The 12,380-nt window shown below is 56.6% G+C and overlaps 1 protein-coding gene across 5 annotated transcripts in view; it reads right to left on the bottom strand.

The window, feature by feature from the left end:
- The window catches only part of TSPAN18 (tetraspanin 18), a 182,507-nt gene that overhangs the window by 3,994 nt on the left and 166,133 nt on the right, over nucleotides 1-12,380 (bottom strand). For all 5 annotated transcript variants that reach the window (XM_035012614.1, XM_035012615.1, XM_035012616.1 and 2 more), the window contains 4 exons: nucleotides 7,603-7,677; nucleotides 6,333-6,431; nucleotides 5,580-5,762; nucleotides 1,288-1,371 (listed from right to left, as the gene is read on the bottom strand). In XM_035012614.1, the coding sequence (XP_034868505.1) occupies nucleotides 1,288-1,371; nucleotides 5,580-5,762; nucleotides 6,333-6,431; nucleotides 7,603-7,677 (441 nt within the window). The remainder of the gene's footprint in view (nucleotides 1-1,287; nucleotides 1,372-5,579; nucleotides 5,763-6,332; nucleotides 6,432-7,602; nucleotides 7,678-12,380) is intronic.

Here is a 12,380-nt window from a genome sequence, read left to right as displayed (position 1 = left end):
GAATTGGGGTGGGGGAGGCGAGGCCGGGACAGGGATACAGCAAAAATCCCTTTTTGGGAACACAGCTCTGCCTCCCATCGGGGTGCAGCTGGGCTTGTGGGTGGGGGGGCGGTGAGGACAGCAGGTCAAGAATACAGACATTGTCTAATAAGCCCCTAGTACAACCCGCCAGGCATGGAGTCCCCATCCTCTGCCATCCTCACAACGCCCCGCAGCAACCCCGGCCTGGGAGCAGGGTAGTAGCTCCATTTTGCAGAGAAGTCCTTTATGGCCCAGAGGCCCCATCTGGGGAGACGCAGAGCTGGAGTTAACCCCGAAAAGCCCGTGTTCTTCTTGCACGGGACACGCGCCTGTGGATCCCACAGTCCCAGCAGATTTATCTGTCTCTCGTTCATTCCCCCCGCCCCGTCAGAGACTTTGTTCGCCTGGAACCGTGCTGGCATACAGTAGGGGCTCAATCTGTGCTTGCTGAATGAACGAATAAATGACCCCTCCCTCTGCCCCATCTCCAGTAGTCTCCACAAAACTGCTCCACGTGGGGCTAGAGGACACCCTGAGAAGGAGGGGCAGGGAGGCTGCCTGACTTCGTCTCCCCGCCCGCCCACGACTGGCTGAGGCCCGGGAGTGGTCTTTCCTGGAGATGGTCAGGCACGGGCTACGCGGTCAGTCCAAACTCCGGGAGGAGAGGTTTGAGATCCAGGAGCGGGGGAGGTGGGGAGAAAGGAGGGGCAGCTCCGCCCCTCGGCTGAAGCGCCACCTGGTGGCGGCGGCCGGAGTCTGCAGCTGCCTTCCTTTCGAGGGGGCTCCGGGACTGGGGCTGAAGGGGGTTTAATTAAGACCGTCCTTGTGAGGTCGACAGGGCCCCACAGGCCCTGAACCCCCCCGCAAAGAAAGGGCCTGATCTAGAAGCACAAGCCGCAGCCCCTCCCTCCAGGCAGCGGTGTTGAAAGTCTGTGGAGTTCTCTCTGGATCTCTGGGGAGGATTAGCCAGAGAGGAACAGGGATGGGGAGGCAGTGGGAGGAAGATTAGGGGGTGACTCTCAGAGCCTGCCCACTCACTGCCGGAGACTTGCTCAGATGAGCCCAGAGTCCAACAGTGACTCAGGCAACAGAGAGACCCAGCTGGGCTTACCGCCCCACAGTTCCTGCAGTGGGGGACCCATTTGGTCCTGGATTTAGGATGTGGAGACAGAAGTAGGCTGGGCGGTGCAGGCCATGGGGGATCTCTCCGGGACCCCATCTGTGCCTTGCTTCTGGGGAGCCGCAGAAGTGGGGGCTTTTACTTACCTCGATGGCCAGCACCCCTATGGCGAGGGCTCCAGCCAGGTAGACGTAGGTTTCAAAAGTGTTGAGGATCACTGTGTAACAGCCCTGGGAGGGAAGGACCAGAGGTGAGGCCATAGCTGGAGACAGTCTGGGGCCAGGGGCCAGCATCAGGACCGAAGCATGAAGCCTGGGAACTGGCCTGTGGCCCCAAGCTCGGGCAGCAGCAGGCTTACCCTGTCAAACCCCTGTTGGCACCGCTTGGTGGGGAGGGGGTGGGGGGCAGGAGGCTCATGAGCAGCAATTTGGCAGCATGACGCCAAAGCCCCTCCTGGCCCTCCAGCTCCTCAGGTGGGGCTGGGAACGGCCAGCCTGAGCACCGCATCCACCATAAACGCTTTGGGTAGCAGCCACAGCGATTGGAATAATGAAAAACTTCCCCCAAATATCTGGCCTCCCTGCTGCTCTCGAAAACCCAGGAGATCCAGGGGCGCCTGGTGGCTCAGTCATTAAGCGTCTGCCTTCGGCTCAGGTCATGGTCCCAGGGTCATGGGATCGAGCCCCGCACTGGGCTCCCAGCTCCGCGGGAAGCCTGCTTCTCCCTCTCCCACTCCCCCTGTTTGTGTTCCCTCTCTCGCTATGTCTCTCTCTGTCAAATAAATAAAATCTTAAAAAAAAAAAAGAAGAGAAAAACCAGGAGATCCAGCAAGTGGAGTCATCATCTCTATATAGCGGTCCCTGTCAGATGGGACAAGGGTTCCCTGGGGGTCCACAGCCCCCGTCATTCCCTGTTGAGCTACACCCACCCTCTCCACTCCTTCTTATTACCTGCCTGCTGGCTGAAGGATGTTGGTGTTCAGCCTCTGCCCTAAGGAAATAGCCCATTCCTCAAAGCCCAGCGCACCCTTTACCTCCTCCGGGCAGCCTTCCAAGACGAGCCCAGCCCTCCAGGCCCCTCTAAATGGATGAATTCCTGTGTTATTACTGCTCTCTCAAGCAGCACTGGGGATATACACACTGAGATAAAGATGGATATAGACACACAGAGAGAGCATGAGCGATGCCCTCCACTGTTTACCATTGAACTCCAATGAGCAGAAATGAGGAAATCCCGAAAGAAGGTGATCCATGATGAATATTCAGACTCCCCCACTGGTATGAGTCAAACCCACCAATGCAGTTTTTCCAGCTCTTCTTCAGCCTTCCCTGGGTCAAGACAGTCACCCAGGCAAGTCAGGAATGTGTTCTCCTGCTGGAAACGAATCCAGGGCTCTCCCAATAGATGATGACCTTGCTAGAGAGGCCACGAAGATCACAGAGACCAGGCTTTGACTGACCGATGCCCTCACCTTGAGCCAGTCTTGCCCTACTCACTCTGCTCCAGCCCTACTGGCCTCCCTCTCTTGGTTCCTGGAGCACACCATGCTCCTTCCCACCCCAGGGCCTTTGCACATGCTGCTCTCACTCTCTGGCTGGAATACTCTTCCCATGCCAGGAGGATGAGAGTGTAGCTCTTTATGTCGACCATCACAGCAGCACCCAGACTCACAACCTGCCAGGGAGTGGGTGGGGAGCACTGGGGATAAAGCAGAGGAATGTGATGCTGTGAGGAGAGAGGGCTTAAGATCACCCAGACAGATGGGGAATATGGATGGTTTCCTACTGGTGGTCACCACTCTGGCCTGGAGTCAAGCTCTAGCAAGGTCATTATCTATTGGGAGAGCCCCGGATTCGTTTCCAGCAGGAGAACACATTCCTGACTTGCCTGGGTGACTGTCTTGACCCAGGGAAGGCTGAAGAAGAGCTGGAAAAACTGCATTGGTGGGTTTGACTCATACCAGTGGGGGAGTCTGAATATTCATCATGGATCACCTTCTTTCGGGATTTCCTCATTTCTGCTCATTGGAGTTCAATGGTAAACAGTGGAGGGCTAACTGAACATCCACAGATGAGTGCCCTCTGCCTTGGCCCTTGATGGCCACATAACCGAGTCCTGGCCATCAAGACCTATACAGATGTCTACTGGGGCTTTCTGGGAAAGACGGTGGTGCCATGCTTTCCCTTCTGTCTTAAACATGGGTGGGATGTCTGGAGCCATGGCAGCCATTTTGCCATCAAGGAAAGGCCACGAAGATCACAGAGACCAGGCTTTGACTGACAGGACAAAGCTACTGATGTAATGGGAGAAGCCACCACCTTCCAGAATTCTTGCTGTGTGTGAAACACAGAGGGCATTTGCATAAGCCCCTTTAGTTGGGATTTCGGGTCCTTGCATTCAGACGTTTTGCTCACTGATTCAAGACTGTGACGGGGATGCAAGGCACAGTCAGAAATGCACCCTGGGCTTTAGGGAAATGGGCTTTGGAGAAAAACCAAATAGTGATAGTCCCTCCACAGAGGCTTTGAAAAGGAAGGATGCTCAGGGGGGATGTGAGGGTCTCTGAAAAGGATCCCAGAAAAGGATCTCAGGAGGAACAGAGGAAGAGGCACCATAAAGAACTCAGGCAGCTGCAGGGACCCTCCCAAGGAGCTCTGATCCCAAAGTCATGCGCAGGAGATGGAAGGAGGTGTCATCACCAAGGATGAGTCCCAAAATGGGAAGTTTATGAGGATGAAGCCCTACAGGAACAATGAAGCCTCCCTGAACAATCCACAGGTGGCCTCAGGACATAGGCTTGGCTCTGGGCACCAGGCATCCCAAACAGCAGGGCCTTGGACAAGGCTGGACAAGCTAGAAGTTTGTTTGCCTTTCGTATGAAATCCTCAGCTGAGGTGGCCCGCCTGTTTCATGCAGCCTTCAGCGGCCCAGGCCCCTCTCATAATGCCCTGACATCCTAGGGCACCACCTTCCGCGGCCACGTCCCTGATGGCGATCACCACAGCTTCATGCCTGCCAGGGGGGAACGGAGGAGGGGCCGGCCCTGTGGTTTCTCTTAAAGACCAGATGCAAGTTGTATAAATGGCTTGGCTGCTGCGGGGTCACCTGGCCTCCCTGCCAGGGAAGCAGGAAGTGAAGTTTTTCCCTGGTGGCGATGGCATCTTCTAAACGCCATCTTTCCAAGGAGGACTGCTGGCTCTGCGACGGTATGAGGAATCTGAGGTCCAGAAAGGGTGTCACAGCAGGTAACAGTCCGGGCCTGCCTGACATCGAAGCCTGAGACCTCCCCCGCCTCCCCTCCATGTCCTGCAGCTTCTCCTGGAGGCTGAGACCCAAGCCCTTGGTGGCCCTCCCTGCCCCAAGCTCACAGTGGCCTGAACCCAGGGCCCCTGTGAAGTCCTCTGACACCACGTGTGTGGGGGGGGGGGTGCTGAGTTCCAAGCTGAGGCTGAGAAGACCTCAGCGGAGGGCCAGGGGCAGGCCTCAGCACGCGGCCCCCATCCCAGACTTGTCCAGCTTGGCATCTGGTTTTATTTTCTTTATAGTAATCATGACCTCAGCCCTATGGCCCCCATCCCAGACTTGTCCAGCTTGGCATCTGGTTTTATTTTCTTTATAGTAATCATGACCATGTGAAATTATTACTTATAGTTTGCTCCTTGGTTATCATGTGCTTTCTTTAAGTAGATCATGAGTGCCTTGTCTCCCATCTCTTGCTGTGTCCCTTGCATCTGGAACTCTCCCAGGAGCTCCTCGTGAGAAGCCTAATCAAGCGAGGGGCATGGGGCATGCCCTGGGTTCATCCTTGTTTTCGCCCTCCCACCCCCAGCCTGGTCTCACACACACACACCGGAGGGGCCAGGGGCCCAGGGAGGGTTGCTGCTCAGTGGGAAGGAGGAATCAAGTACAAGGGCACTATCTGTCTCACAGCGGGTGTGTGTGTGTGTGTGCGCACAAAGCAGGGGCCCTGTGTCCCCCCGAGACGGCATGTGCAAGAAAGGGAAAGGGCTTCTTCCTGGGACTGAGATAAAGTCCTTGGGTGGCAAGAGAAACAAAGAGTCTGGTAGTTTCCCTGACCTTGGAGGAGAACCTTGCTCCCTGGGGGTCAGAGGGGGCTTCTATATGGCACAGGTGAGCTTCCCCCACAATAAGAGCTAAGGAGGGGCCCCCTCTATGTAATTCAGGTTTGAGCTCCTGACCTGCATTGTCAGAAGCTCAGGGAGTGCTCTCCCTGGACCACCGCACAGCTCCTACTCACCCTTTAACCTTTAACCCCTGACAAAGGCCCACTCCTCTGGCTGGGCCATCGCCGGCCCATCTGCCACCCTCATCCTTCCTCTACTGTGGCTGGATCTCAGGGACTTCACAGCCCCCACCCCCCCGCCCAGCTCTGGCCATCCAAGTCCCCCCGCCTGGGGCGGGGAGCGGGGCCTGCTACCTGCTTGTTCAGGAACAGGTCCCTTCCCAGCAGGCACTCGTCCCTGCTCAGCAGGACCCCGTCCCGAGTCTGCGGTTCTCTTCGGCAGCAGGCCTCGGGCACCTCGTCGCTGTCCAGAGTCAGCAGTCGGAAAACTGACGCAAACCGGAAGTCTTCAGGCCCATTGACGCCACAACAGCCGAACTAGGAGGAGAGCGAAGGGAAGAGTCTGGGGGGTAGGAGCTGGGCCCCGGGGGCAGAGGTGGACAGATGGCCTCCCCCGAGGCCACCATAAGGCAAGGTGGTGGAGCGGAGTCAAGATTCAGCTAGGGGTTGGCTCCCTCTTCTCCTCCTGTGTGACCCCGGGAAAGTCGCTCAACCTCTCTGAGCCTCCGGTGTCCTCCTGTGTAAAACGGGGATGGTGGTGACAATTCCTGCCTCCCCGGGCCTTAGCGCCCACTAAACAGTGGCTGTGATTACCCTCACTGACAATGACAGAGGACTAGGGTCAGGGATAGCAAACAGGTTTCAGCCGGAGTTTGGACTGTGTTCGATGGGCCTTTAATGACGGCCCAGAATGCTGGGTGGATGGCGATTCCCAGGCCCAGGCTGGGCTCAGCGGGCCAGCCCTGACTGGTTAGTGATGTCTGGCGCAGGCACGCGAGCCAAGCGGGCTCCGGAGGCCAGACGTTTGCTGCACCTGGCCTGGGGGCTTGGAGGGCCCACGGCACCCGGGGGGGGGGGGGGGGGGGGGGGGGGGGGGCGGTCACTCACTGTGATCATGACCGAGTTCCAGGTAGCAGAGAAGACATCGGTGTCGTTGTTGCCCTGATAGTGCTTGGTGAGCTCCTTGGTGAAGAACTCACGGGTGAGCTGCAGGAAGAGGCAGAGGGCGGTGTGAGACCCCCACGCCCCCCAGCAGCGTGGGGCAGCCCCCACCCTGGCCTGGTCTCTTCAGCTAGCTGCTTCTGGAGGGAGGCAAGGCCCCAGGGCCCCAGGGCTGGGCATTCTCCTAAACCACTCACTTGGGGTGGCCCCTGAGTCCCCACTCCAGGGCCTGTGGCCTCCCCTTACCGGATCACCGGCAGGAAGAGGAAGTCTACCCACACACCCCTCGGTGAGCCTGAGGCCGGGGCACGCACGGAAGCTCTCTCAGCCCTGCAGCTCTTCTCAGAAGCAGGGTTTATCCAGGTGGGGGGCTTGCTCCTAGCCCCACTCCCTCTCCCCGGAGCTGCTCATCAGAGCCAGGGGGTACCCCGGGTCCCCGGCCCTGAAGAAGTCACGGTGTGGAGCGGGGAGTCTGCAGATCCAGTTTGTAGACGTGTCCTTGGAAGGTGCTCCTGCCCTCACAATATTCTCCCCAGGCCTCACCACCGTTCTCCCCGCTGTAGTGAAAGGACAGGGCCCTGCATAGTGCCCAGCTGCAGACTCCATTCTCTGCCCACAGAGCGGCTGCCTCTTCCCCTCTGTCCACGGCTTGCCTTCCTGCTCCCCCAGACCAGCTTGTGTCTCCGGACCCCTCACGCCTCTCTTTCCCTCCCCCTCCTGCTTCCAGGCCCCCTGTGGCTGCCGTGCCTAGCTCCTACAGACTCAGGGGAGGGGGCTGGTGCCCTGGGTGGTTGGAGCTCCTGGAAAAAGTGGCTGGTGAGGGCAAGTTGCCCAAATTGGATAATGGCCAGGGCCTCCACCGAAAGGGCTCTGCTCTGTCCTCCTGCACGTCACACATCCCAGGGCTTGGGGGATAGCCTCGCTGACTATCCCCTGCCCGTCAAACGATTATGGCTGGGCACGGGGTGGAATGGAAGATTCCAGAATCAGGTGTGGGTTGTATCAGCTGCTTTGGAAGAGCAGAGACCCTAAAGGGCCCTCCGATTCTGCCCTCTGGAAAAACCCTTGCAGGAAGAGGGTCACTGGGGTGGGGGGACCATGATTTGGGCTGGAATTGCTCGCTGAGAGGCTGCCGACTCTGCGGGACCCTCTCTGAGGAGGGGAGGGGCTGGCCACGAAGGGGGGCCGGGGCACGGGGGGGCCCCCCCGCACGTACGTTCTCCCTGAAGATGAAGGCCAGGATGGCTGCCGAGAGCTCCGCCAAGAAGATGATGAGGATGAACAGGAAGAACTGCAAAGAGAAGAGGCAGGCTCATGAGCCCCAAGGGTGGCGGGAAGGGGACAGGTGACCGCTCGCTGATGCACCCGTCCATCTGTCACGCAATTGACCCAATGTACCAATTTTATGAGACAAAGGAACCTCACTGCCATACCCCAGACATTTTTTCATAATAGGCATACCAACAATTCATCTTTGGGGGCCAGCAAGGTAAACAAACAAATATGCCTTCCGGGCAAATGGCACCCCTTCCACGATGCCCCTTGTGCAGTGTTCAGCCTGAACAACGCCACCCGGTAGCCCTGGAGGGTGATCAGTGTTGACCTGTTTGGGCCCTTTCCACGTGGAAATCCGGAGTTCCCTAGGGACCCCTGATTGGCTTTCCCCACCCTGCCCGCCCCAGCACCACCTCTCCCTGCCTGGCCCTCTCTCCTTCCCATGAGCAGTGGGGAGACGATGTTTATCTTCAGCCACAATAAAGGAGCAAGATGGGAGGGAAGGTGATGGGTCCAACAACATCTGGAAACCCAGGCGCCGGAGTTTGAAATCTAACAAGACCCTTCTCTGCTCTACTCACTGCATTTCTTGATGTTCCCCAAATTTTCCACGATGCCTCCTGTCTTGGGGCCCTTGCAGGCTACCCTCCCTCTGCCAGGAAAGCTCTTCCCTTTATGAAAGCTCCTCATTTTCCAGACCAGGCTCAGCCCAGCCCCTCGCCTGGTGGTGAGAAGCCTTTCCTGGCTCCCCCTCATCACAGTGCCCCACAGAGGTGCCCGCCCCGCAGCTGCTGCCCGAGCCCCCCCCCCCCCGCCGGCCCCCAGATCACGAACAGAAGCACAGAGGCTGTAAGAGCACGCGTGCTGCATTCCCAGTGTCCGCCAGCAAAGACGTCGGAACAGGGCTGTCAGACGAACCAGTGAATCCAGGACTGACCCGCTCACCACAGGACCTTGTTCCCTGCCACATCTCAGACCCTGGTCAGTGTGGGCACTGCTTTGGCTGAGGGCTGTTGGCAGAAGAAACAGGAAATGACTTTGCCTTTATTATTCAGTGTTGTAGGTGCCGTTGGCATTTCCAGTCTGTGACAATCCCGGAGTCGTCAGCCCAACTGGAGACCACCAGCAGAGGACCAAATGCCCGCTGCCCACGGAGACTGGTTCCTCCACACCCTCCCAGTCACCGCGGCCGGCTGCCCTGAGACCTGCACTGGATGTGCCCAAGCTGGAAGGAGGTGGAGGGTCCTGGGCTCAGCATCAGGCCAACTCAGCCTCTTTGTCCCTTCTTGTGGCTTGAAAAACCCCTTTGAGCCTCAGTTTCCTTGTCAGTAAAATGGGGATGCTAACATCCACTCCTGGGATCATCATGGGGAATCATGAAATAATGGATGTAAAAGTCTCTCTATGTCGTCAGAGGGCTGAGCAAAGCTTGTCGTCGAGGGCCTTACAAGTGTAGAAGGACCGTGGAAGCCAGCTCACGCGTGAGCCTCGGAGGGCCTGGCTGTCAGGGGTTCGCTCAGAGCGTTTCCTGCAGACATCCGTTGCTGTTGGCAACGCCCCTGGGTAGCCCTCCCCTGGATCGCATCTCTCCCAGTCAGAAGGTTTCTGTCACTTTATCCTCATCCTGGGAAGACCCCAGTCATGTTCCCTCCCTGACTTTTCAGCTCTAACAGCGACCGCCCCACACAGGCCCTGTGGTTTCTCCAAACTGCTTGGGCTGCAGACGGAGAGCCTCGGGATGGATTTCGAGATGGTCTATCCAGGGTGCGGATGTGAAACATTCCAAGACCTGTCAACAGCTTCATTTGTTTTTTAAATGTCCAACCCCAAGGAGAATGCCTTGCATAAACACCCCTTCACCCTCGTCCCTAGTGGTCATCTATCTTCAGCCACGGGCTGGCTGGTCAAGCTGCCTCCCACATGGGCTCCAGCTCAGAGAGGCTTGTTTGGCCTTAGAAGCATCATGCTGCCTCTTCTCTCTCTGCTGGAAATTGTGGCTCAGGACTGGCCTGAGGGACTCTTCTGAGCGCTGGGGGTCTGTTTCCCCAGGATTGCTAGGGTCTGGGGGGAGAGTTCCCTGCCCAGAGGGCCCCCTGTGCCCTGGGCAGGCTTGCCCTCCCCACCCCACCACGACTCCCACAGTCCATTCTGCCAACCCCACAACCCCCACTTCCACAAGAGGCCGTGCAGCCTCTCATCCCCCGTGACAGTGATGGAGGCCCCTGGCAGGGCTCCTGGCACTTCCATTTGGCCGGTGATGGATGGGCATCCGGCCCTGTTTCACATGGCCGCCATGGGACCTCCTCCCTGCCCTCTGCCCTCTTGGTGCAGTCGCCGGCAGTTCCCAGGCTCACAAAGAGAGGCCCTGGAAATGGTTTCCATCCTCAGCGAGGCGACCGAGCTGGCTCTGGCTATCGATCATAGTTGAGACAGTCATCAACTATGGATGAGACCGAGCTCACGCCGCGTGCACAGTGCGTGCTCGGTGCCCCGGGAGCGTGGGGCACTCCGGGATGATGCAGCTAAAGGGCTTTGCACGAGGCCGGCACAGCACAGAGCTGCTCAGATGGTGGCTCAGAACCAAGAGGCAGGCACGGCTGTCCCGAGGGCAAGTGCTGGTGTGGGCAAGTCCCGAGAAAGTCATGCCGGCTATCCTCTATTGCAAGCTTACCACTGAGGCGCCGTGGATCGTTCGCGGCTCCTTCCTTGGGGTGCTTTGGGCAGCCTGGTGAAGCAGCTGCGGTTGCCATCAACCCTTCCAGCTTACCCGGGGGAGCCGGGGACCCGGAGAGGGTAACACACCCATAAGAGCCTCCAGGTCTGAAGACTTTCAGATTGCCCATAGGGTCTCTTGTGGACCAACCTAATTCTTTTAGTTTCATGTTTATTAAGTGCTTGCCTGTGCTGGGAATGGAGTTAAGCCAGATGCACATTTTTACCTTGAGCTGTGATTACAATACTGTGGCTGGGAAAGCAGTATCCTCATCTCCATTTTACAAAGGAGGAGCCTAGGTTCAGAGAGGTTAAGTAACTGCTCTCAGGTCACACAGCCAGGAAGTAGCAGAGCAGAGATTAGAACCAAGACTTTTCTGACTCCAAAGCCCATGCTCTTGCCACGCTTCTAAGACCACCTCCTCTCTGTCCCTTTATTCCAGGGCTATTCATTGAGTGCCTACTGTGTACCAGGCACTCTGCTAGGTCCTGGCAAACTCATATACACAAGGCAGATGTGGTCCCCATTGTCATGCAGTTTACGTTGAGCGGAGGTTCCTGATTGCCGAGATGAAATTCAAGAACCAGCCTAGTAACTCACTGAAGGAGAAAGTAGGGCTCTCCAGAGGGAGGGGGTCTGCAGATCTCCTTGCCATTGTCCCCTCCTGGAGCAGGGTTTCCCCAAGCCCTAGATGCCACTTCTGCCCACTGACCTTCTCCAGCACGAAATATCTTCCTCTTGCTTAACAGGGTTATCGCTGGTTATTTGGAGAAGCTCCCCCTGGACGCGGCCACGGGGCTTGTCCTGATGCCTCCGGCCTCCCGGGGCTTCCCCTCATGGGGCGGGGCCTTTCCCAGGGGTTTTAAGTTAATCTCACCTCATCCCATTTGCCGAAGGACACATTTGCCAGTAATTCCCGAACATCAAACGTTCACCACTTTGCTTCGGATGGAAAAATTAACAAAGGGATGGAAACTGCTATTTTGCCTCCTCGCAAACATTTCCAGACTTTTCTAGTCCATCTGCCTATGGGCACCTCTACTTTCAGTTCTCGTTTCTAATAAATGTTTACCAAATTTACATACTTTATGTGCCATTCAGCTCATTTATCTCCTCTAAATACACGCATCTCCTTTTGCTGTTCTCCTTTCCAATTTAGCATGCCTTTGTCATAAAATATTAAAAAAATTTTGTATCTTTAAAATAAATAGATTAAAAACATTCTGCGAATGACTCCTAGGCAAGCAACCACGAAAAAGGGATGCCACAAAAGGCCCATTATAGGCTGACATTATCCTATTGTATTTGAAAAGGCTGTAAAATTGATCGACAGGAGTGTTTGGAAACTGTATCTTTAGAAAAATTAATCATTAGGTGATGTGGTCATTAGGCTCATTGATCGGCTGAGGGTGATGGGGCCCTGGGGTTTTAGCCTCAGAGTGGGGGTTGGGGAGGGGATGCTCTGTTACCCCCACCCCAGGCCTCCCAATCGGCTGAGGTGGCCAAAGTCACTCCCTCTTGGTCCTGTTCGTGACGAGTCTTCTCTTCCTCCCCGGAAGGTTGAGGAACAGGGTCGTCAGGCTTCTCGAGGGACCCCGGAGGCTACCACGGGTAAGACATGGTGCCCCTCCTCAGCAGGAACCACCACACGGCCAGTCCAGGTCAGAAAGAGAAGCAGTTCTTGTATTTTGAGGTCATGTATCTTTTTGAAAACTTTCCAGAAGCTGTGGCATCTCTCCCCAGAAATATACATGTTCACACAGCAAAACACATGCAAACACATATGTATAGGCACACACCACACACACCACACACACACACCACACACACAATACACAACACACACAACACACACACAATACACAACACACACACAACACACACACCACACACACACCCAACACACACCCAACACACACACAACACACACAACACACACACAACACCCAACACACACACAACACACACAACACCCAACACACACACAACACACACACAACACACAC

This window comes from Mirounga leonina, unplaced genomic scaffold (genome assembly GCF_011800145.1).
Source record: "Mirounga leonina isolate KUSES-001 unplaced genomic scaffold, KU_Mleo_1.0 Mir_166, whole genome shotgun sequence".
NCBI lineage: Eukaryota > Metazoa > Chordata > Mammalia > Carnivora > Phocidae > Mirounga > Mirounga leonina.
The sequence above is the reverse complement of the archived record's forward strand: the minus strand, read 5'-3'. Positions and strand labels throughout refer to the sequence as shown.